The following is a 23,537-nucleotide window of genomic DNA, read 5'->3' as shown; positions in this document are numbered from 1 at the left end:
GATTGGTTGATGCGGGAGTTAAGAATGTGATTGGCTTTTACAGACATAGGTTGGCGTAGCTACTTGAATTGATTAGCTAATGTATATACACTGTTCTGATTGGTCGCCACAACCGATCAGCCCATTGGTAGTGTTTACTGACAGCTCTGTGATTGGCTAGCATAAAGCACCATCCATTGGTTATTACTTTTGGCTGCTTTGCAGTCTGGTAGAAGAGGGGTGAGTGAGTGACTGTGTATTTGTTTTTTGAAAAATATATTTGTATTAGTAAATACAAAAATATAGAGAGAATTCAGGTATAAACAATGCTACAGTGAAAGCATGAGTTCGGTAAATATATATCTAGGCTAAAATGTAAATAATCTCGTTAATATAGTTCTGACCTCTGCGAGTTATTTGCTAGATAAATAATTTTCTAAAGTGTTTTTTTTCCATTTTAACAACTTAAAGATTTCTGCAGGGTGCGTCAACTTAAATGGTTTTCATAGTTCTTATATAGTATAACCCAATTCCACCAGATGTGAAAAGAAAGAAGTGACTTATTCTTCCAGTGATTTAACAATAAGTTTAAGGGCAGCACAAATTAGAACATCAAATAGAAATGTGTCCGAATCTTCAGTTAGTTCAGGTAAGATGAGTTTTAAAAGAAATAGTAGTTGACAAGTGAAGGATATCTTACTCCAAACATCGGACCAAAACTTTTGGAGATTGTTGCAGTCAAATAGCATATGGTAGAGTGTACCAGTTGCTTTACAGCATGACCAGCATTGATCCAATGGAGATTGACCACTGGCCATTGCTTTCCTGAGAGTACAGTGTGAGCGCAGTGATATATGATATATAAGGATTGGGTGACTGAAGCAGATGTCGAAACTCTAGGGGCCATGGCTCCAAAATAAGTGCCATAATTCTTCTGATATGTGAGCGTTCAAGTCTTTTTCCCATACCTGTTGAGTGCCCAGCCTGTAGTTTCTTTTATGTAATTGAAATGTCTTGTAGAAGAATGAAGGGTGATGAAAATAAAGGAGATGAGATGATGCTAGGGCTCTTCAACTTGGAGAAAAGATGGCTGAGGGGAGATATGATTCATTTATTTACTCTTTCAAAAAATACTTGGACTAGGGGGCACGCGATGAAGCTACAAAGTAGCAAACTTAAAACAAATCGGAGAAAATATTTTTGTTCAATGTGTAATTAAACTCTGGAATTCCCAGAGAATGTGGCAAAGGCTTAGCGGGGTATAAAAAGGTTTTGATGGCTTCCTAAAGGAAAAGTCCATAAGCCTTTATTAAAATGACTTGGGGAAAATCCACTGCTTATTTCTGGGATAAGCAGCATAAAATGTATTGAACTTTTTCAGGATCTTGCTAGGTATTTGTGTCCTGGATTGGCCACTGTTGGAAACAGGATGCTGAGCTTGATGGACCTTTGGTCTGTCCCAGAGTAGCAGTACTTATGTACTTAGAGCAATAAAGAGCCTTTAAGGTAAAAACTTCCATTGTGTGTTCTTTAAGGAATGATTTGTGATAGTTGAAGAGATGTTTTATAGAGTGTTCAATTTATAGGAGATGGAGGAATACTGAATCTGGAAGGTTGTATTCAGCTTTAAGTTGAGCTAATGATTTGCATTTATTATTTAGCAGTAATTGATTTACAAATCAGATGTTATTGGATTGCCAGTTCAGTCAATGAATGAATGGGTGACCTGGTAATTTAATATTCCGTAAGACAGAGTTATGAAGCCCATTAGATTTCTTTAATCCCTTCTAGTAACTGAAATGAAGCAAGAGTAGCTTTTAAAACCAAAGGTATGTTCAAGTAGGTAGGTGACATGTATGCTATTTTATTCAATGAAATATTCAGAGATAGAGCAGTTTCCAGTACTGTCTCAAGTCTACCCCACCAACTAAGGAATAAGGGAGACCTATGTGATATAGTTATCTCTCTCTATAAAACGCACCTCCAACGTTCTATGAAGCCTCCACAAGTCCCAACGTTCTAACTGCACGGTGGTGAAACCACAATTCACCCGTGAGTATTGGCCCCGCCCACGCGTCAAACGTCATGACGTCAAGGGTGGAGCTAAGGCACTCAACCAATCGCATCGCACAGCCCACAAAGTCATCACTTGTCTCAAAAGGGCGGGGACACACATCGATGAAAACCACTACACCCGCTCACCCACACACACGCCCCCCCCCCCACCCAAATTCAACACCCCTCATCCCTACAACCCCCTCAAGTTCCCAACACTAACACCCTGCAGCCCCCCCAAAAGTTGCAACTGCTCCCCCCCAGGTGAAAACACACACTGCTCCACCATCCACTCCCCCCCCCCCACGCACAGGTCGTCACCACCGCAAAAAATAAATAAATACAAAAAGGAAGCGCCGCTCACCCACAGCCACGCCCCCCAGAGTCACCACCCCAAGTTGCCAACACTACCACCCACCTCCCCTCAAAGTCACAACACACAGTGCTCCACCCTCCACCCCCTCCCCACAGTCGCAACACCCGCTGCTCAACTCTCCACTCCCCTCCCTCTGTAAGATACAAAAAAAAAAAGGCAACGCCTCTCAACAACACCCACGCCCCGCCAAAGTCACCACCCCTCACCCCTACACCCCCCCCCCAAGTTGACAACACTAACACCCTCCACCCCCACATGTTGCCACCGCTCACCCCTCCACCCACCCCCCGAGGTCACAACACCCAGTGCAACACCCTACAACCCCTCTCTCTTTCCACTCCCCAACGCAGCTGTCATTTGCCATACAATGAAACCCAAAGAAAATCGCCACAGGATCCCTCCCCCCATCCCACAGTTCGCCTCACCCACCCTCCCGCAGCACCTCGCTCACCGTTCCTCCGCCCACCCTCTCCTCTACGAACCCAGCCATGCTGCAGGACGCCAATGAACTACACTAAGCAAGGAAGCCTATTGGTTAATCTCTGTTTCCTCTCCTCTACATAGCCGTCATTCACATACACTCAAAACAAACACACATAGGAGCTGCACATCCACATCGTCGTTTTTTTGGTCTTCTTACAACTGAAACACATCTAAAACTGTTCCTAATGGAACAACTACGTCAAACCAGGTAAAGGACAAAAGATTTTTGGGGTGGGGACTCTGAAACTATGAGGGAGGGTGGGGGGACCCAGACACTGGAAGGGACCCTGGAACTGGGAGAGAGGGAGGGGGGTTGGGGGATAACCCTGGAACTCGGACGGAGGGATGACCCTTCAACCCAGACGGAGGGAGGGCGAACCCTGGAACTGGGAGGGAGGGAGGAGGGAGGGGCCCCTGGCACACCTCTGATTCTCACACACACACACACACACACACACACACACACTCTCTCTCATGCACACACTCGCACCCAGTCTCACTCTCTCAATATCACACACACGCACATTCACTTACTCTCTCTCTCTCACACAGTCACTCTCACACACACTCTCTGACATACACACTCCGACGAAAACCTTGCTAGCGCCTGTTTCATTACTGTCAGAAACGGGCCTTTTTCACTAGTTTATTTATATTTTGCTCACACCTTATCAGTAGTAGCTCAAGGTGAGTTACATTGAGGTACTCTGGATAGTTCTCTGTCCCAGGAGGGCTCACAGTCTAAGTCTGTACCTGAGGCAATGGAGGGTTAAGTGACTTGCCCAAGATCACAAGGAGCAGCAGTGGGATTTGAACTGGTCACCTCTGGATTGCAAGACCGGTTCTGTAACCACTAGGCCACTCCTCCACTCCACTGTTTTTAATGATTGAAGTAAAATTTCTGTGAGGGCCTTTTACTAAGGCACGCTAACGTTTTTGGTGTGCGCTAAACGTTAGAGACGCCAATGCATTCCTATGGGTGTCCCTAACGTTTAGCGCACCCACAATTGTAGCGTGCACCAAAAACGTGAGCGTGCCTTAGTAAAAGATGCCCTATGGGTTTTTTTTTAATAGTTTCGCTCCCATGAAGCAACTTAAAGAATTTCAAAATGTCACACAGTCATTTAAAAGCACCGTGTTGAATTAGTAGCGAGCGGGTGTGATTTATACGTTTGAGCGATTGTCCGAGACATACTCTGGTGCTTCTCAATAGTTTAACCCACTGTGATACGAAAGGCACTGTCTTATTTTTCCTGATAAATGAATGGTTTAATATGTATACTTCTCTTAATTTATCTCAGAGAAATGCCTTGTATAACAGAGGATGCTCTTTAACAAGCAGATACGTTGCTGCAGGAGTGAATGGACTGTTCATCCGTGTGTTGGATTCAGTTATGAGTTATGGAAGATCAGACAATATGGAATCCTTACCAAAGCTCTATGATATCTTCAAAGGAGAGGTAAGAAAAAATGTAAAAAGTTGATATTTTGGGAATATTGTGTGCAGAAAGTAGATTCAGGTAGTGACAGCAGCTGGCCTTACGGAGTTTAAAGGGGGTTTGGACAGATTCCTGAGGGAAAAGTCAATTGAACGTTATAAACAAAAATTGGGGGGGGGGGGGGGGATTTGCCGGGTTCCTGAAGCCTGGATTGGCCGCTGTCGGAGACAGGATGCTGGGCTTGATGGACCCTTGATCTTTTCCCAGTATGGCAGTGCTTATGTTCTTACAATAACAGCTGCAAGCCAACAGACCAGTAGCGTAGCTAGCGGGGGGGGGGGGGGGGGGGGGGGGGGGGGGGCGCCAGGGGAGCGGCCGCTCCGTCAAATGGAGTTGTGCCAGCGCCTATTTTTTTCTCAATGTGTTGCATTGAAAATGTATGCCGGTGCCGGTGGAAAACCCTTTGCCCCCCACCCCCCGCGCCATCAACCTGGCTCCGCTTCTGCAACAGACCTGGAGATACCCTGAAGGATACTTCTTGTGACTTGCAGCCACAGGGTTCACTACGCTAGGTGGTTGAAATGGCAGGAGGCCTGCACTGTCCCATCATTTCTATATCGTGCTGAAGGATAAGAGTTTCTGCCCTTGTTTGTATTGGCTCATTGATGTGTTATGAATGAAACATAGACTAGATGGGTAGTTAAAGGCCACAAGGTCCATCTACTCTGCTCATTTTTCTTTTCTGGTGTTCTCCAGAAATTGTACTTCAACTCTGATCTTACCTTACTTTTTTTCTTAGAATAAATATGAATATACTATTTTTTTTTACCTTTCACACCTCCCTTGAGAGGTGGTTCTGAGCATTTTCCACCCTCTCTGTGAAATGTTTCTGTTTGTTACTCCTGAGGCTTCTCCCTTTCAGCCCGTTTTTAAGTAGAGGAGTGTGGTAGCCGTGTTAGTCCACTCTTAAGGTTATCAATAGAAATCAAACAAAATAAAACATGGAAAAGAAAATAAGATGATACCTTTTTTATTGGACATGACTTAATACATTTCTTGATTAGCTTTCGAAGGTCGCCCTTCTTCCTCAGATCGGAAATAAGCAAATGTGCTAGCTGACAGTGTATATAAGTGAAAACATTCAAGCATTACTATGACAGTCTGACAGGGTGGGAGGATGGGGGTGGGTAGGAGGTATGCATGGGGACATCAAAGCATATCATTGATATTCTAACAGGATGGGTGTGGATAGGTGAGGGGTGGGGTGATCAACAGAGACATACAGCTTTATGGTTTATAATGGGTTAGGAACCCCAGATCCTTGTTAAGTCCTTTCTGTTGGGTGTTAAAATATTCAATCATTCTGACTTCAAAGGTCTTACGTTCTTGTATGGGGTTCTCAGGATTTGCATGTTTGTGATAGGGAGAGATGCTGCTCTCTGATAGCGGTGATGACAACCACTTCCAGACTCCATGGGAGAAGGTTAGGCCTGATTTTTCCGCAAAGTTAACTACTAGGAGTGGCATAGCTCCAAGGGTCTTAAAATGTTGCAGCAGATCCAAGTTGTTTGTCACCCCCCCTCCCCCCCCACCCACAATCATCTGCCTCGTTAGGAGCTAATGCAGGTTGTCCTATTGAGGGAAGGAGAGTCTTGTTGTACTACTAGCTCACACAGGGCCAGGAAAATTTGTGTTGATTCAGACCATTCACTGCTACGTCCTACAGTTTTAAAAACATGGTGTCAAAAGACTTCAACACAACGTCTAGGCCAGAGGTGGGCAACCTCCATCCTTGAGGGCTGCAACCCAGTTGGGTTTTCAGAATTTCCTCAATGAATACGCATGAGATCCGTTTGCGTGCGCTGCCTCTGTTATAGGCAAATAGATCTCATGCATATTCATTGGGGGAAATTCTGAAAACCCGACTGGGTTGCAGCCCTTGAAGATCAAGATTGCCCACCCCTGATCTAGACTATGGATGGTGGATGCCTGCCTTAAGCCATGTACAGCTTTCCTAGGAAAGAGGAGGCGGCAGCACCAAGGTATCCTCGCGTGGTAAAACCTCAACTCTTGTCATTGTAGAGGGATGAATAAGATTTACTTGGTGTTTGGTAATCACCTTTAAATGACATCAGTTCTCTGCAGTAGGCATGTGAAATGGATCTGTGGAGAAGAAAAGAGGGGTAATTGCTGAAGAACTTGATAAAGGGAGAATGGACAGACAATAGATATCTTTAACCAAAATAATGTTTTACATTTCTAACTGCTCTGAATCTTTTTCCCAGGTTGCTACCATCACAGAATATGGGGCCTTTATTAAAATTCCAGGCTGCAGCAAACAAGGTCTGTTACTGTGTGTTTCTAATGTGCTTTGTTTGGTTTAAAAGCTGATGTTTTGATGGTTGGTCCCCTGGAATCTTTTCTCAGTTTGAGTTCTCTTCCTTGGGCTAACTCCAGGCTCCGCCCATTCTGCCTCGTCTCACCCTATGCCTGGAACAACCTTCCTGAGCCCCTACGTCAAGCCCCCTCCCTGCCCATCTTCAAGTCTCTGCTTAAAGCCCACCTCTTCAATGCTGCCTTCGGCACCTAACTCTTACCTTCAGGATATCCAAACTGCCCCAAATTGACTGCCCCCGTCGTATCGTCTACTCACTTGTCCTTTAGATTGTAAGCTCTTTGAGCAGGGCCTGTCCTTTTATGTTAAATTGTACAGCACTGCGTAACCCTAGTAGCGCTTTAGAAATGTTTAGTAGTAGTAGTACTAATTGAGTTTGCTATCAGTTTTTCTCAGCCATGAGCAGAGGAGTGAACCAAATGTTGTTTCTAAAGGGACCTAATATTAGGCTGCTGTAAGACGTGATGGAATACAGGTCAGAAACTCAGGAGATGGCCTAAAACCTGCTTGCAGGATATGCTTTGTTCAGCTTCAGGCAGGTTTTGGAGCCCTGGGAGGGGTGGGGAGGAGGTATAGCACTGACTGTACCCCACCCCTTGCTCTGACCTCAGTGAGCAGCCAGGGGAATAACTTTTGGTGTTCCAGCCACAGATGGGCTCATTCTTTCTTTTGTGCATGTTGGAGACAATTTGGAAGCCAGAAGTTCAGGAGGATGTGCATGCACGCACACACACACAATACTAGGGGACATGCGATGACGCTACAGAGTAGTAAATTTAATACGAATTGTAGAAAATATTTCTTCTCTCAACATGTAATTAAACTCTAGATTTTGTTGCCAGAGAATGTGGTAAAGGTGGTTAGCTTAGCTTAAAAAATTGACTTGGGGAAAATCCATTGCTATTTCTGGGATAAGCAGCATAAAATATATTGAGCTTTTCTGAGATCTTGCCAGGTATTTGTGACCTGGATTGGCCACTGTTGGAAACGGAATGCTGGGCTTGATGGACCTTTGGTCTGTCCCAGTGTGGCAATACTTATGTACTTATGACAGCACTGAGGTGAGATCTGACCATTAAGGAGCGGAAAGTGCCTTCACTAGAGGCTCAAGCACAAGACCAATTAATTGGGGAAGACTCTTAAAGGAGTCTAATGTGAGATCCAAAGGGTGGGAGTCATCACACCAAAGGCAATACTTCTTATTCATTCCATGATGGGATTTGATTGGGGCAGATAGTGCCCAGGGATTTCAGGGTGTGTGATGTAGACTGCACAATTATGTGGTTACATTATTTTAGGATGTGCGGTATATTAATTTAAATTATGTTGCAAAGGAAAATTTAAGTGTTGTGTTAGCTGATGGATGATCTTCATTTCTTTGGAGAGGTTCCCTTTGAAAATGTGCATGCATGCTCCGTAGGGACAAAATACCCATATTCCAACTTGCAATATCTTATGTTCCTGTATTGTTCTGAATTCCCCCTTCAGCATTCTTCTAATATAATCATTGAGGGTCCATTTTACACAACGGTAGTAGGGCTACTGAGTGCCAAATTGACGCTAGCGTGCCCACCCGGCGGTAATTTCAAAGTTGGCGTGCGCCGTTTCCCATGGTAGGAAATATTTTTTTCTATTTTTTACCGCGGGGGGGGGGGGGGGGGGGGGTTATTCCCGGTGGTAATTTGCAGCACGACCACATTGGCCCATGCAGCATGAGTACCACGTATGTAGCATGTACTATTACTACTTAACATGTCTAAAGCGCTACTAGGGTTACGCAGCGCTGTACAAATTAACATAGAGGGAGGGTCCCTGCTCAAGGAGCTTACAATCTAAGAGACAAGTGAACAGACAGTCCGATAGGGGCGGTCAAATTGGGGCAGTCTGGATTTACTGAACGGTAAGAGCCCCTATTGCTAGTTCAGTGGGAGGTGGAAAGGGATCAGGCAGTAAATAGCCACACGCGACTTCTCATTTTAGCGCATAACCATTTACTGCCCCCATTTTTATGTTCAAATAATTTTTATTGGGAGAAACAAGATTCAAATACAATATTTGCATCGTATAACTGATTGTCAACTTTCCTTAAAGTAGTCTAAACAAATGCACACGCAAACAATTCCATTTATTTCCTTTATCTTCCCCCCCCCCCCCCCCCCAATTACTAGAAACCAATACAATGTAACCACTTTCCACTTGCCCGCCCCTCCCCCTCCCTCCCTTCTCTAATATGCCACATTCTGTTTAGAAATTCAGCAAGAAACGTCTTCCAGCTGGGGGAAGAGTAGCCCATACTGGTTTTACTGCCCCCATTTTTTAAAAAAGCCTTTTTTTTTTTTTCCCAGCTGTGGTCAAAATTATCCCATTGTGCGTCAAAAGCACACGCCCACACTACCGCAGGCCACTTTTTACTCCAGCTTAGTAAAAGAAGCCCTGAATATAAATCTAAATATGTCAGGGGAACAGTATACTTTTTTTAAATCTTGCAAATAGGTGGGAAAATGTGGGATACAAAATGCAATAAATAAAATAAATCATTCTTCTACCCTAAGATGTTGCTTTTCTTTATTTATTTATTTAGGCCTTGTCCATAAAACTCATATGTCATCTTGTCGGGTGGAAAAGCCTTCAGAAATAGTGGATATTGGAGAGAAGGTCTGGGTGAAAGTTATTGGAATAGAGGTAAGCTTTTAAACATCACGGGGTCCTTTTTACCAAGATGCGCTAACGAATCGGTGTGTGTTAAGTGCCATGCAGCCCATAGATCTACAATGGGCTGCGCAGCATTTAGCATACGCTAAATCCATTAGCGCACCTTAGTAAAAGGACCCTCGTATGAAACAACAAGAAATGGGGAAAATATTAATAATAAAAGCGGAGTCGCACTCTGGTTATTAAATTTATTGTTGACCCGACACAGCTGTGTTTCAGCAAGGGCCTGCGTCAAGGGTCCCAATATTAAAATAGTAGTATATATGTAAATAAACTGTTACAAAAGCTTCATACAGGCAAAAACATTATAAGAACATTTTAAAATTATACATATAAAAAGATTTAGATGTAAAGAGTGTTGCAGGTAATTGTCAATAAATGAATAACCAGAGTGTTTCCAGTGACGTCATTATCCCCTTGGCCGTCTCCGCTTTTTGTCACTTCTGTTCTCTGCAGAACGTCTTTGTTCTTCTCCTCCCATTTCTCTTCTGAAAATATTAATACACCAACTGGCTGACTTTCAGCTGTGAAATTAAAAAAAAAAAAAAAAAAAGGCTTTGGAGGTCGCTGTGCGTCTCCCTAATAACTTCTGTATATGTCCTGTCTACCTCGGATTTTCAGAATATGTCGGGGCTGGAACCCGTTGCCAGTTGAATTACATTTGGAAAACGTTTATCTGAGATTTAGAAAAGTATTGAAGATGTGGCTCTTTACTAAGTTTTATTCTTAGATATTTTAATTCTGTTGCATCTTGTATACGAGATTAGAAATCACTTGCTGAAGTGATCTATTCATTCTTTTGTGAACTGTCTCTAATTTATCCGGTTAAGATGTTATATAAATAAATGGTTTATTAATTATTATTATCACACTAGCACTGTAGGGATGCTGGGTTTTTTTTTTTTTCAGATTCACATATGGGTGTGGACAGTTGATAGTGTATATGTGTGTCCTGGAAAGTACACTCGTTTTCGTTTTGGGTGGTGGTGGTTGTATTTCTCTGCTGTGTTACCCAGGGCCAGTGTTAAATGTGCTGGTATACAGGGCAGAAAATTGGGAGAGGGCCCCCGAAAGCCCACCCAGTGGGCTGTATCACCTGCAGTTTCAAGCAGGCTTCAAGCCTCCTGTAGCCTAGGGCAGTTCCCCCCTGTTTGCATGCCCTAACACTGGCCCTATTATCACCCCATATTGCATTTCTCTTGTTCCCTAATTGCTGAAGAATACTTGTTAGCCAAGAGTCGCACAGCGCAGTTCCCTTGGAAACCTGCAACCTCTGTACATTGAATCTGATCACTGGGTGTTCCTGGTATGTGATAGCTAAGACTCCTTGTCCAGGGGCATAACAGGAATTAGAACAATGGACTTCCAGTTCTCCCCCTGTATCGTCTATCACAGCTAGTACAGTATCTTACACTTCTGTCATGCCTGTGGTTAGTGTTTTAGTTTTTAATTTTGGGTTCTGTTCTTCTCCCTCCAGACCAAGGATGGAAAAACAAAAGTGTCACTTTCTATGAAGACTCTGAATCAGGGGACTGGAAAGGACTTGGACCCCAACAACGTAATTCTTGAGTAGGTAAATCTTTGTTCAGTCTTGTAGCATAAACCCCCATTTGTTTTTCATGTGGAGGGTGATAAAACTGGCTGAAGCCGCACTTAATTCCCACAGGGAAAGGTGGCCTGAGACAGGAGGAGGAAGAGGGTTGCCGGCTCTTCTTTTTCCCCTGCTCATGCAATGCCACCAGGTAAGCTCCGGGCCAGCTTAACCTGTAGGGCTAATGACATCATGGGCTCCTTTATCTCTGGCGCCCTGGGCCAGAGCCTCACCTGGTCCATAAGTTAACCCGGCCCAGAGCTTGCCTGGCGGCGTTGCGTTCAGGGAAAAAAAGAAGAGCTGGGAACTCCCTTCCTCTTTCTGTCGCAGGCCACCTTCCCCCCGTCTACCTTTTTAAAGGCAAATTTCCCCTCCCAAACACAGGCGGTGTTTCACCTAATGTTACCCGCATCAGCGCCCCGATGTCATCCTTCTGCCATTCCCTGGCCCCTCCTTTGATATAACTTCCTGTTTGCACAGGGGCGTGGCAGAGGGAAGACACAAGGGCCGATGCAGATAGCGTTAAGTGAAACACTGTCGGTATTCAAGAGGAGGAAACTGCCTTTAAAGGTAGGCCAGGGGGAAGGATGGCTGGGGGGGGGGGGGGGGGGGTGTACCCAAGGAGGTTTGATAACAGGCTCGTGCCATCTCCTATCTGGCCCATAATGTGGGCTGAAGCTAGTAAGTGGAACTTGTCATTCTATCGTTGTCATTGTTTTGGGTGTACCAAGATGGTGATGGCTGCATTGGGGCGAATTAAAACCAGCTTCAGCCTTGTGACATCATGTCGTCATCTGTTTTCAAAGGTGCCGATGGGAGGGTGCCAAACCAAAAGTTGGTTCAAGGCGCCAAGATCCCTTGAGCTGACCCTGCCTACCAAGACTTTGTAACTTTATAAGAAGGTGTTATTTTGTAAAGACAAGTAGGCGCTCACTTTTCTTGTGAAACACAAATGTTTACTTCAGCTCTAGGGCAGGTGTCAGTGTCTGCACTGGTACTTGACATATTTACAGGTAAGTTAGAATATGTTGTTGTTGTTATTATTAGCATTTGTATAGTGCTACCAGACGCACGCAGCGCTGAACACCTGATACAAAGAGATATTATGCTCCCCCCCTCATTCTTGTAACTTGAACTTGTAAACTGCTTGGATTTTTACCAGGACTGTGGAATCGGAAGCAATTTTGGGTGGCGCTGGAGTCAGTAAAAATGTACCAACTCCAGCTTCAAAATAAAAGCTTACATCACAGTATATGTTAAATGCTAATCCTGCGCTAACCAGTTAGCATGTAGTAATGTAGCTGTGCTGAGTAATTTTATTTATTTATATCTTAGGATTTATTTACCGCCTTTTTGAAGGAATTCACTCAAGGCGGTGTACAGTAGGAATAGATCAAGCATGAGTAATAGACAATTACAGCAGTAAAAATATTTAAAAAAACAATACAAAGTATGGCATGGTATACTATTTACAATGTCATCACAATATGTAATAGAACATTATAGGTGATAGCAAAGATGTAACATATAGAAGGGTAAGAAAGTAGGAAGAGTTAGAAAGTAAGGTGACTAATTTAAAGAAAGTTGCACATGAGGTCAGAGAGATGGTTAAATATTATCTCAGCTAGGGTAGGAGTGGATAAACATGTCCTGCTGCAGTATGTGCAGCCCGTGTCACTCCTTGTGTGTGTGAACGAGTGAGACAAACAAGTTAGTTACTTCTTCCAATAAAGGCCTGGTTGAAGATCCAAGTTTTCACCTTTTGCCAGTTTATACCAGCTTATGCCAGGTTAATAACAGGCATTAAGCTGCTACGCCTATATTCACCTTGTAATGCGTATAACTGATAGCATTCTGTAGTGCATGTTGCTTGGCAGAACGCCCATGCGCCTCCTGTGAGTACACCTCCTTCACAGGTACATGCTAACCCCCAGATTCTATAAAGGTCACCCAAATTTGGGAGCGATCCTGAGATGTGCATGCAAATTAATTGGTTAACAAGCCATTTACAAGCAGTAAATGTTATCAATTACTGACATGGACACCAATTAAGTGTTGTACGCACATCTACCTGCGGGCTATTCTATTACACTGGTGTCCCAATTCCATAGCGTGGCACCCACAAGGGAAGAGAATGGGTGCGTCAGGGGCATTCTGAAAATTTGGGTGCAGTTATAGAATACCAGGGATGTGTACCCAACTTGTGTACCATGTTTAACAGCTGGTTTCAACAGTCATCAGTCCTCAACCCAAAGTCTGGTAATACAGGAACAACCACTCTCCACCCCCTCCAACAAAACTTTTTTAAAATATATTTTTTTAGCGCGCGCCAATTTGGAACGTATAGCAGGACACCTGAACACATCCCACAGTAAATGCACGCTAGCGCTTACCACAGCTTAGTAAAAGGGCTGCTCAGTGCAGGGTTTTTTAAAGCTTATTTTATAAGTGAAAATGTGCATTATGTTTTCAGATTATAAAATAGGGCTGTTTGATGTGTATACGGGCTACCTATTATAAAATTGCTGTGTGTGTGTGCTTTTAAAAGCTTTCTTTGCATGCTATTTCAGTAGAGTTCCTATTTACCCAGAGAGGAGGAGAAGTAGTGAGGAAAAATGCTCTCTAGGCCCTTCAGCAGGGTTTGAGGCCTATCGTCTTAAGGTTGGTTCTTGGTGTTACGATACACATAAGGACTAGATTCTGTAAATGGCCCTGAATAGCACAATTTTATAAACCACGCTTACAGTTAGGCATGGTTTTTTAGAATAGCGCTTAGTGCTGGGAAGCGTGACTACATTTAGGCACCAGCAAAACATGGTGTAAATCTCCACGGGCAAATTAGGCGTGGATCCCACCAATTCTACAACATACATAAATTTTAGCCAGGCTCCCCGACCCGCCCATGGCCATGCCACCTTTTCGGATCCACAAACTAGCATTCACACGCAGTATATTAGGCTAGGTATTACAGCCTTGTGGAAAGTAGTGAACAGTCTTAGTAGAGCTATGACATTCGGAGACATAAATTCGCATCTCATCTTCGGTCATTGCATAACTGGATCTGAGCTCTCTGGAGAGGAAACCTTGCACAGGTATTTTTCTGTGGTTCCGTATACCTTGAGAATCCTTGATGTTGACCCTTCCCTTTGCCCCAGTCAGGATCAGCGAAAGAAGCGTCAATTCCAGGATTACAGCAAGCAGAAGATCACCCTGGAAGCTGTTCTGAACACCGTCTGCAAAAAATGTGGCTGCAAAGGTACAAGGCGCTGGCCCTCTGGTCCTGTTCCCCGCTTTCTCTCTCATCTGCTTATTCAGTTCAGATGGGAAAAGGTGTTAAGACAAGCTGCTGCAGCCAGAGCGCTGCTGGGAGCATTACCTGAACAGAGAACTATGCACGCTTTTAAGAAACTAAGTCGGATTTATTAGTACAGTGGTTCTCAAAGCTGTCCAGAAGGACCACCAGTTAGTTGGGTTTTCAGGATATGCCTAATGAATCTTCATGAGATAGATTTGCATATATTGGTGGTGACAGATATGCTGATCACACACATTCAGTAGAGAGGATCCTGAAAATCCAATGACTGGTTTTCCCCCAGGACAGGTTGGAGAACCACTGTATTAATACACAGCTAATAATCCCTGACAGCACAGATTATCATAGGAAACACCATTTAAACTTTTAGCCCCTTTATAGGTCACACATCGATTGAAGGGAGGAAAAAACCCACCAGTGTTTCCTTTTTCCCTTGTATCGGATAGTTCACATTTTCCCCACAGAGTTTGTAGGAGAAACATCTCCTGACATAGTTCACTGTGTGGCAAACAGTTTTTTAAAAGAGCTTGTGCTTTTCTGGGGTTAAGGCTGAAGGAGTTCCAGGGATCATGCCAAGAGATGGAGGAACTTGTGTGCCCAGGATGTATCATCCTGGTGGGCGCTCAGAATTTCTACCATTCTCTTTCAAAGACCCACAGCCCTGGAGCTGCGCTAGTTTAGGCAGGGGGAAAAAAAGGGGGGGGGGGGGGGTAGAGCAGAGGTTCCCAAAACCTGGTCCTGGAGGCACCCCAGCCAGTCGGGTTTTCAAGGTATTGGCAATGAATATTCATGAGGGAGATTTGCATGCAGATCTCTCTCATGAATATTCATTGTGGATATCCTGAAAACCTGACTGGCTGGGGTGCCTCCAGGACCAGGTTTGGGAACCACTGATGTAAATATTTTGGTTTTTGCAGAATGGAGCATAATTGCTTTATACCCAGAGGGCAGCCAATGTTAGGCTAACTGAGCTAATGGACTACTCTCAGCAGAAGTTAATAATTCAGTTGTGTCCTTATTGCACAGTGTCTGGGATAAGCGCTTTAAGCGCCCCCCCCCCAACAGGATAGCTGCAATTAGTATTTATGAGATGTATGACCATATGCTTGGTTTAATGACCTGGTTAAGCTCTGTATTTGTTACCCTGAAAATTTATTTTTTATTTTTGTTACATTTGTACCCCGCGCTTTCCCACTCATGGCAGGCTCAATGCGGCTTACGTGGGGCAATGGAGGGTTAAGTGACTTGCCCAGAGTCACAAGGAGCTGCCTGTGCCAGGAATCGAACTCAGTTCCTCAGTTCCCCAGGACCAAAGTCCACCACCCTAACCACTAGGCCACTCCTCCACTGTTGCTACTATTTGAGCTATTCCACTAACAACATTCCATGTAGAAGTCGGCCCCTGCAGATCACCAATGTGGCCGCGCAGGCTTCTGCTGCTGAGTCTGATGTCCTGCACGTGACTCACAGAAACAGAATCCTGCGCAGCCTTCTACATGGAATGTTGCTAGTGGAATAGCAACATTCCATGTAGAATCTCCAATAGTAGCAACATTCCATGTAGAATCTCCAATAGTATCTATTTTATTTTTGTTACATTTGTACCCTGCGCTTTCCCACTCATGGCAAGCTCAATGCGGCTTACATGGGGCAATGGAGGGTTAAGTGACTTGCCCAGAGTCACAAGGAGCTGCCTGTGCCTGAAGTGGGAATCACTCAGTTTCTCAGGACCAAAGTCCGCCGCCCTAACCACTAGGCCACTCCTCCACTCCTAGAGTTTAGGAGGTACCAATTCAGAGAGTCCTAGTGGTTAGGGTGGTGGACTTTGGGCCTGGGGAACTGGGTTCAATTCCCACTGCAGGCACAGGCATCTCCTTGTGACTCTGGGCAAGTCACTTAACCCTCCATTGCCCCAGGTACAAATAAGTACCTGTATATAATATGTAAGCCGCATTGAGCCTGCTATGAGTGGGAAAGCGCGGGGTACAAATATAATAAAAATAAATAAAATAATATCACATCTGTGCAACCCTGGGGTTCCCAGACCTAAACCCCTGTGAGGTCACTTTGCTCACTTTCTGCTGAGCTGAATAAAATTAATAATTCAATGCACTCCTACAGCTCCAGAATAGTAATGAGTTTATTTATGTCACAGTGTCTGTATTACACTATCCACTGTACTAGGTGGTTTACAAACTCAAACACTGATAAAATTGACAGAACATAGTCTCACTAATATAAACAAAATAACCAATTCTGAACCTAATGACTCTTAGTTGAACCTACACCTTTCCAGAGAAAGCTTGTTGCAACAAGAACACCTTTAGTTGCTTCCGGAATTCTTCACCTTGCGCAAACTTTCCGGGAGTGCATTCTTGTGCCCTTTCTACATAAAACATCTTAGATCTATATTCCTCCAATCAAATATATTCGAGCGAAGGAACGTATGTTATGATGTTAGGCAGTTTTCTGTGAGCGGCAGAATCCCCATGATGTGTATTGGTTTTTGGGTTCTCTGATACTTGTAGGCCATTTTGCCAAGGAATGCTTCCTGCAGCCAGGAGGAATAAAGTACAGTCTGGTACCAGAGGAAGAAGAGGAGGAGGAGGAAACGCAGCCGGAGCACCCGTCGAAGAAAAGAAAAAAGGTAACAGCTGGTAGCGTGTTGTACACAGAGATGGAACATTTGTGAGTAACTCTGGGAAAAGGTTGCTAAAGTCAGCAGAAACAAACAAAAAAAAAAAAAAAAAAGAGATTTTAATAAATTGTTTGAAGCAATCTGTAATACAACAGTCCAAACCCTATCCTTTTTTTTTATGTGGAAAAACGTTTTAAAAAGTTACAGAAGTTCAAACAAGTAACTGTTGCAGACTGCTTACGGACCTATGACAGAAGAATCGGCCATTCTCAACCTTTTGGGTCTGCTACTTTAGTCGCCTTTTCCCAGAGACGGTCACATTTGTGGAAAAAGTGGTGTCAAAATATCCCCATTCTTTCATATTGAGTTTCCAAAACAAAAATTCTCACTTTCCCCTTTCACCCTGAAATGTGAAAGTATAAAACTAGTCCTGCATGGCTATGAGAAATGGACCCAAGAGGACGTTACATTCAGTTTGCTTTTACTGGACACCAAAGCAGTTGTTTGACATTTAACGTTTCCCTGCTCAAGTGGTATCATTTGGTACCAGGGCTGCTGCTAGATTTTGCAGCATGGCCCCTGGGTCACGCTTCAGTTTGGAGAAAGTAGCTCCATCTATTTCCTGACAATCTTGCCAATGGACCGGGAGCACCTAAATTTGCCCTGTGAACTGTGATCCAAGCAGCTCTGTCTGACTTGCCTAGTCCTTGAATTTATTGCTGACATTGTTTTAGGCACAGAAGAGAGGGTTTTGCAGGATACAAGCATACAGTACACACAAAAAAGCAACACTGGGCCTTCAAGAGAGAGATAACAGCCGTCCTTTATTATTACAAAGATCCGACACGGGCCGTGTTTCGGCGCACAAGCGCCTGCCTCCAGGGTCTGACATAAAAACACAAAGAAAATTAAAATTAAAAAAACCTTGTAAATATACATATATACAACAAAATATTGAATATTAAATCATAAAAACGTGCTATAAAAAGTCAAAGAATAAAAATATGAACATGGAGTTACTGTGGAATATAATGGAATCAAAACAAACAAAATATTGTGTCAAAGATAAATAAAATGTACAAACATGTGCATGTAAATACAAGTCAAAGAACATTGACAATAATGAAGATGAAAGCAGTGTTACAAATATCTGCATGGTAGGGAGATAAGTTCGATTCAACCAACCCTGGATGAATATTTATTAATGCGGTAGGCATATATAACTGGATGACGTTCACACACGCGATTGTATGCCATCTGTTTCTTCTATTTAAGTTTTTATTACTGTTTATTCACTCGTCGGCGGTTTGCTGGCTGATTTAGTAATTAAAGTGAACGTCTTTGACGTCGCAGGGTTGGTTGAATCGAACGAATACTTAGTTTTATTTTTCACTATTTAATGTTAACCTAACAGAGAGGACATGAAATGAGATTGAAGGGGGGCAGACTCAGGAAAGATGTCAGGAAGTATTTCTTCACGGAGAGGGTGGTGAACGCTTGGAATGCCCTCCCGCGGGAGGTGGTGGAGATGAAAACGGTAACGGAATTCAAGCATGCGTGGGACAGGCATAAAGGAATCCTGTGCAGAAGGAATGGATCCACAGAAGCTTAACTGAAATTGGGAGGCAGGGGGAAGAGGGGTTGGTGGTTGAGAGGCTAGGATGGGGGAGGGCAGACTTTTTATACGGGGTCTGTGCCGGAGCCGGTGATGGGAGGAGGGACTGGTGGTTGGGAGATGGGAAATACTGCTGCACAGATTTATACGGCTGTGCCCTGGAAAAGACAGGTACAAATCAGGGTAAGGTATACACATATGAGTTTATCGTGGGCAGACTAGATGGACCGTGCAGGTCTTTTTCTGCCGTCATCTACTATGTTACTATGTTACTCTATTTGGAACCAGACGACTTCATACATTTGTCTGATTACTGCTTCTTATACAATACGAAGACCTTAGCTGGTAAGCTATTCCTACCCTTTCATTATATAGATACGTGCACTATCTCTATATATAAAAGACACCTCCAACGTTCTAAATTTGTAGTTGCAAGATCGCATGAGTGTCTGCCCCGCCCCACAATGTGATTTATGATTTAATATTCAATATTTTGTTGTATATATGTATATTTACAAGGTTTTTTAAATTTTTATCTTTGTAATTTTATCTTTGTGTTTTTATGTCAGACCCCGGAGGCAGGTGCTTGTGCGCCGAAACACGGCCCATGTCGGGTCTTTGTAATAATGAAGGACGGCTGTTACCTCTCTTGAAGGCCCAGTGTTGCCTTTTTGTGACATTGTTTTAGAAAATATGTAATCCAACAACGAAAACATTGAGGGTGTGGATTATGTCGGACCAAACCAACCATATGCCTTAACCTCCACTCCACTCCACTCTGTCATCCATGAGAACATTTTAATATTGACTCATTATATACTGGCCTTCTGGTTATTTAGTCTTGCGTATCATTCTGTATGTTCCAAAGTGCTTTTTAGGATCCATTAATGACCATAGGTTAGTCCTTCCCGGTGCCTCAAATTGGAAAAGTGCAAGAAACGGAGCATTCTTTTGTTTTTAGCCCCCTTCTTTTTGGAACAATCTTCCTTTGACTCTCCTTTCTGAACGTAATTTGACACGTTTTAAGACATCCCCAAAAACACATTGTTTCAGTCTTGCTTTTGGGAGATTGCTGGGGTTGCAGGCATGGGACAGATTTGATTGACATTGTGGTGAACAGACATCTTAATCAGATTACTATTACTTATGGTATTTGATGTATGACTCATGGAGTGATTGTGTCTTTTCTGTAGTTCATTTTTTTATACTATATATTTGTATTTTTTTATGTAATCCACCTAGACTTGTCTTACAAATTTTTTAAAACAGCCAGGAAAGAGCCTCAGAACTATAAAAAGCAATTCTGACGAATTGGATCCAGTCATCGATTAAAAAATCTCTTTTTAATATAAGCTCTTATGTTCTGAATTTTCTTACTGTTATCTCAAATTAATAAACAGGTCCCTATCCAATGTTGGCCAGGGTGAGAATGAGTATACAGTAGAGAATTAGTGAATTTAAAGGACATTCCCCTGAAGCAGTATTCCACTTCCCCTAACTTTTAGGGTTCTTATTGCAGTCTGGTAACCACCACTGGCTGTAAAATTCTTGGAATCTGGTTGGTGAACACCCTAGGTAATATTTCATCCTTACAACTCCCCTCAATTTACTTTCAGTCCCCTCCCTCTTCCAGATTATGATAATTAAACAGGACAATAATGCAGGTGCTGCTGATGGTCCTTTGAGTTTGGGTGACTGTCAGGACCTGTTGTTTTACTTTGACTGCAGCTGCTGCTCTAGGTGGCCAGCTGGGCTTGCCTAATGGTTGGTCCTGCCTTGATGTTTACAGTTGCTCACACCTTTTTCAGCAGTAGCTCAAGGTGAGTTACATTCAGGTACTCTGGATATTTCTCTGTCCCAAGAGGGCGCTCACAATCTAAGTCTGTACCTGAGGCAATGGAGGGTTAAGTGACTTGCCCAAGATCACAAGGAGCAGCAGTGGGATTTGAACCGGCCACCTCTGGATTGCAAGACCAGTGCTCTAACCACTAGGCCACTCCTCCACTAGCAACATTCTGTGTAGAATCTCAGATAGTAGCAACATTCCATGTTCCACTGCACTAACCACTAGGCCACTCTAGGTGGTTGGCTTCTTTGTACCTAAGTGCTATAGGTGGTCACAGATGTTCTCTGATTCTAGGAGGATTAGTGCTTAATAAGTGATTTGAGAGGGGAAAATCTCTTCCTATCCTAATTATTTTATGTAGCTTTGGTACATAACTGAAGTGTGCAAAGCAAATATTCATTTTCAGTATGATGAGAGTGCCTGATTAAATGTGCTACTTATCTTTGCTGCTAAAACAGTTTTCCATTACATAGCTTCCCACTATTCCCGAGCCTGCAGGAGAGTTGTGGGAAGGACTAATGGAAAGAAAATGATCACAACAGACCTAATTTCTCCATCCCATATTAAGTAGAGGAGTGTGGTAGCCATGTTAGTCCACTCTTAAGGATATCAATAGAAATCAAACAAAATAAAACATGGAAAAGAAAATAAGATGATACCTTTTTTATTGGGCATAACTTAATACATTTCTTGATTAGCTTTCGAAGGTTGCCCTTCTTCGTCAGATCGGAAATAAGCAAATGTGCTAGCTGACAGTGTATATAAGTGAAAACACCCATCCTGTTAGAATATCAATGATATGCTTTGATGTCCCCATGCATACCTCCTACCCACCCCCATCCTCCCACCCTGTCAGACTGTCATAGTAATGCTTGAATGTTTTCACTTATATACACTGTCAGCTAGCACATTTGCTTATTTCCGATCTGACGAAGAAGGGCAACCTTCGAAAGCTAATCAAGAAATGTATTATGTCCAATAAAAAAAAGGTATCATCTTATTTTCTTTTCCATGTTTTATTTTGTTTGATTCCATCCCATATAAAATTTATTTCCCTTTTAAAAAGGGCAAGCGCCTACTATTCTAGGCTTCAAATGATGAATAAAATTAGTATATTTTTCCCATTTCTTTCTGCCATTGAAACAGGAGAAGAAGAAGAGGAAGAAGACAAAAGGGCATGAAACGGCCTCTGACGCGGAGAGCTCAGCCTCTGAAAATGAGGCAGGCCCATCTGCGACCAAGCACAGGAAACATTCTATGAAGTCCAGGAAAAAGAAACACAAGAAACACGGACACAAGGAGTGAAGAGGCAGGCGTGGCTGGAGCAGTTAAGAGCAGAGATGTAGAAAGGGTTCTGGCCCATCCCCTACTGTCTTTCCTTCAACTCAGTGGTGCGACTGCTCTCCAACTCACCTGAGGGGTGTGTGACTCTCTTCTGTCCTTATTTCACATCAGCTGAAGCAGCCTTTGTACTATTACAAATATTCCCTAGTGTGTCCAGGTAGTCCCACTTCCTGTGAATTTATTTATGTATAGACTGTCTCATGATTTCAAATCTGGATGACGTTCTCTTCATTTTTTAAATTAGACTGAAGCAGGACCCCTAAAGCTGCAAGAGGGCGCTGATTCTGGTTCCATTTTGCTGTAGTTCTAGATAGTAGCTCTCATTTCATTTTTATAGAAGCAAAGGGTGCAGCTTCTTGCTCATTCATAGGCATATGAATTTGGAGGTTGGGGGGAGAGTCAGGTGCTGTGGCATCCTCAAAATTTTCGTCTCTTCCCTACCTCGGCCACTAGCACTTTGCTTCTTCCTCCCGCCCTAAGCATTGATTTCTTAGCTCTCCGTACCAGGCGAGCAACGCTGCAATTTGATTAATAAAGTGGATTCGGGGCCTTGAACATCTGCGCATGCTCAAGGCTTGCCAACTTTGATCCCTTCAGACTTCCTGTTTTAGAGGAGTGCGGAAGCCAACAGGCCTTCAGCCTACGCAGAGTCTCAAGGCTTAGCACCGCCTGTCCACGAAGACATATTAAGTTGATTGCATTGTCAGCATCCAGGGGAGAGAAGTAAGGCATCAATTCTTGGTACAGGCGGGGGGAAGGAAGGTGAGAAATGCTAGATACCACCTGGGGGTAGGTGGTGGAAGGGAACAAAGGCAAGAAATGCTGGGCAGGGGTGGGGGTAGGAAGTAAGGCTGAAGAGGTGGGGGAAAGAAAGGATGGCAAGATATGCTAGATTACCATGGGGAGGGGGGGGGAAGTTCTGAGGAAGTGGTAGGTGAAGGGAGGGGAAGAGAGTGAAATGCTGGGCATGGGGTGGGGAAGAGAGAGGCAAGCAAGGCTGAAGAGGTGGGAGAAGGGAAGGATGGCAAAATATGCTGGATTGGGTGGGGGGGGGGTAGGAGAGAAATGCTGAAGAAGTGGTAGGTAAATGGAGGGGAGGAGAGCTTGAGAGAGCTGGAAGGAGAGAATTGGTGGATACTGGGGATGGAGGGAGGGATAAAGATGCTGAATGCCATGGAGGGGAGTGGGCTTTATGATAATAGGGAAGAGGAGATGCTGGAGATAGAGGTGGAATTTGGGCACCCCCACACAAAAGTGTTCCAGTGCCCCTGATTTCCCAACTCTCCTGCCCATCTGAATAGCCATGGGCCAGAAGCTGTTTTGGTTTGTGGCTCTTGTCTAGAGGAGTGTGGTAGCCGTGTTAGTCCACTCTTAAGGTTATCAATAGAAATCAAACAAAATAAAACATGGAAAAGAAAATAAGATGATACCTTTTTTATTGGACATAACTTAATACATTTCTTGATTAGCTTTCGAAGGTTGCCCTTCTTCGTCAGATCGGAACTAAGCAAATGTGCTAGCTGACAGTGTATATAAATGAAAACATTCAAGCATTACTATGACAGTCTGACAGGGTGGGAGGAGGGGGTGGGTAGGAAGTATGTATGGGGACATCAAAGCATATCTTGTCTGAAAGATCATTGCTACACTGGCTAACGGGCACAAAGTCTGGGCACTAGGTGTCACTGTAGAGCAGGGATTCTCAACCCAGTCCTTAGAACCCACTCAGCCAATCCAGTTTTCAGGCTACA

The 23,537-nt window shown here is 43.6% G+C and overlaps 1 protein-coding gene across 1 annotated transcript; it reads left to right on the top strand.

Moving 5' to 3' along the window:
• The first annotated feature begins 141 nt into the window (after window positions 1–141).
• Window positions 142–22,643, top strand: ZCCHC17 (zinc finger CCHC-type containing 17). Its single transcript, XM_030219350.1, has 8 exons — window positions 142–219; window positions 4,195–4,353; window positions 6,618–6,675; window positions 9,309–9,409; window positions 10,917–11,008; window positions 14,186–14,286; window positions 16,872–16,990; window positions 21,589–22,643. The coding sequence occupies exons 2-8, from the start codon at window positions 4,288–4,290 to the stop codon at window positions 21,745–21,747; spliced, it is 696 nt and encodes a 231-aa protein (XP_030075210.1). The 5' UTR covers window positions 142–219; window positions 4,195–4,287; the 3' UTR covers window positions 21,748–22,643.
• The last annotated feature ends 894 nt before the right edge of the window (window positions 22,644–23,537 follow it).

Source organism: Microcaecilia unicolor, chromosome 11 (assembly GCF_901765095.1).
Source record: "Microcaecilia unicolor chromosome 11, aMicUni1.1, whole genome shotgun sequence".
Lineage (NCBI taxonomy): Eukaryota > Metazoa > Chordata > Amphibia > Gymnophiona > Siphonopidae > Microcaecilia > Microcaecilia unicolor.
The sequence above is the reverse complement of the archived record's forward strand: the minus strand, read 5'-3'. Positions and strand labels throughout refer to the sequence as shown.

Bases quoted from the DNA above. Each gene is read 5' to 3' on its own strand.
- ZCCHC17 (XM_030219350.1), top strand. From the start codon at position 4,288: ATGAGTTATGGAAGATCAGACAATATGGAATCCTTACCAAAGCTCTAT. The intron at 4,354-6,617 runs GTAAGAAAAAAT...TCTTTTTCCCAG, and splicing joins ATGATATCTTCAAAGGAGAG to GTTGCTACCATCACAGAATA. The intron at 14,287-16,871 runs GTACAAGGCGCT...TGATACTTGTAG, and splicing joins CAAAAAATGTGGCTGCAAAG to GCCATTTTGCCAAGGAATGC.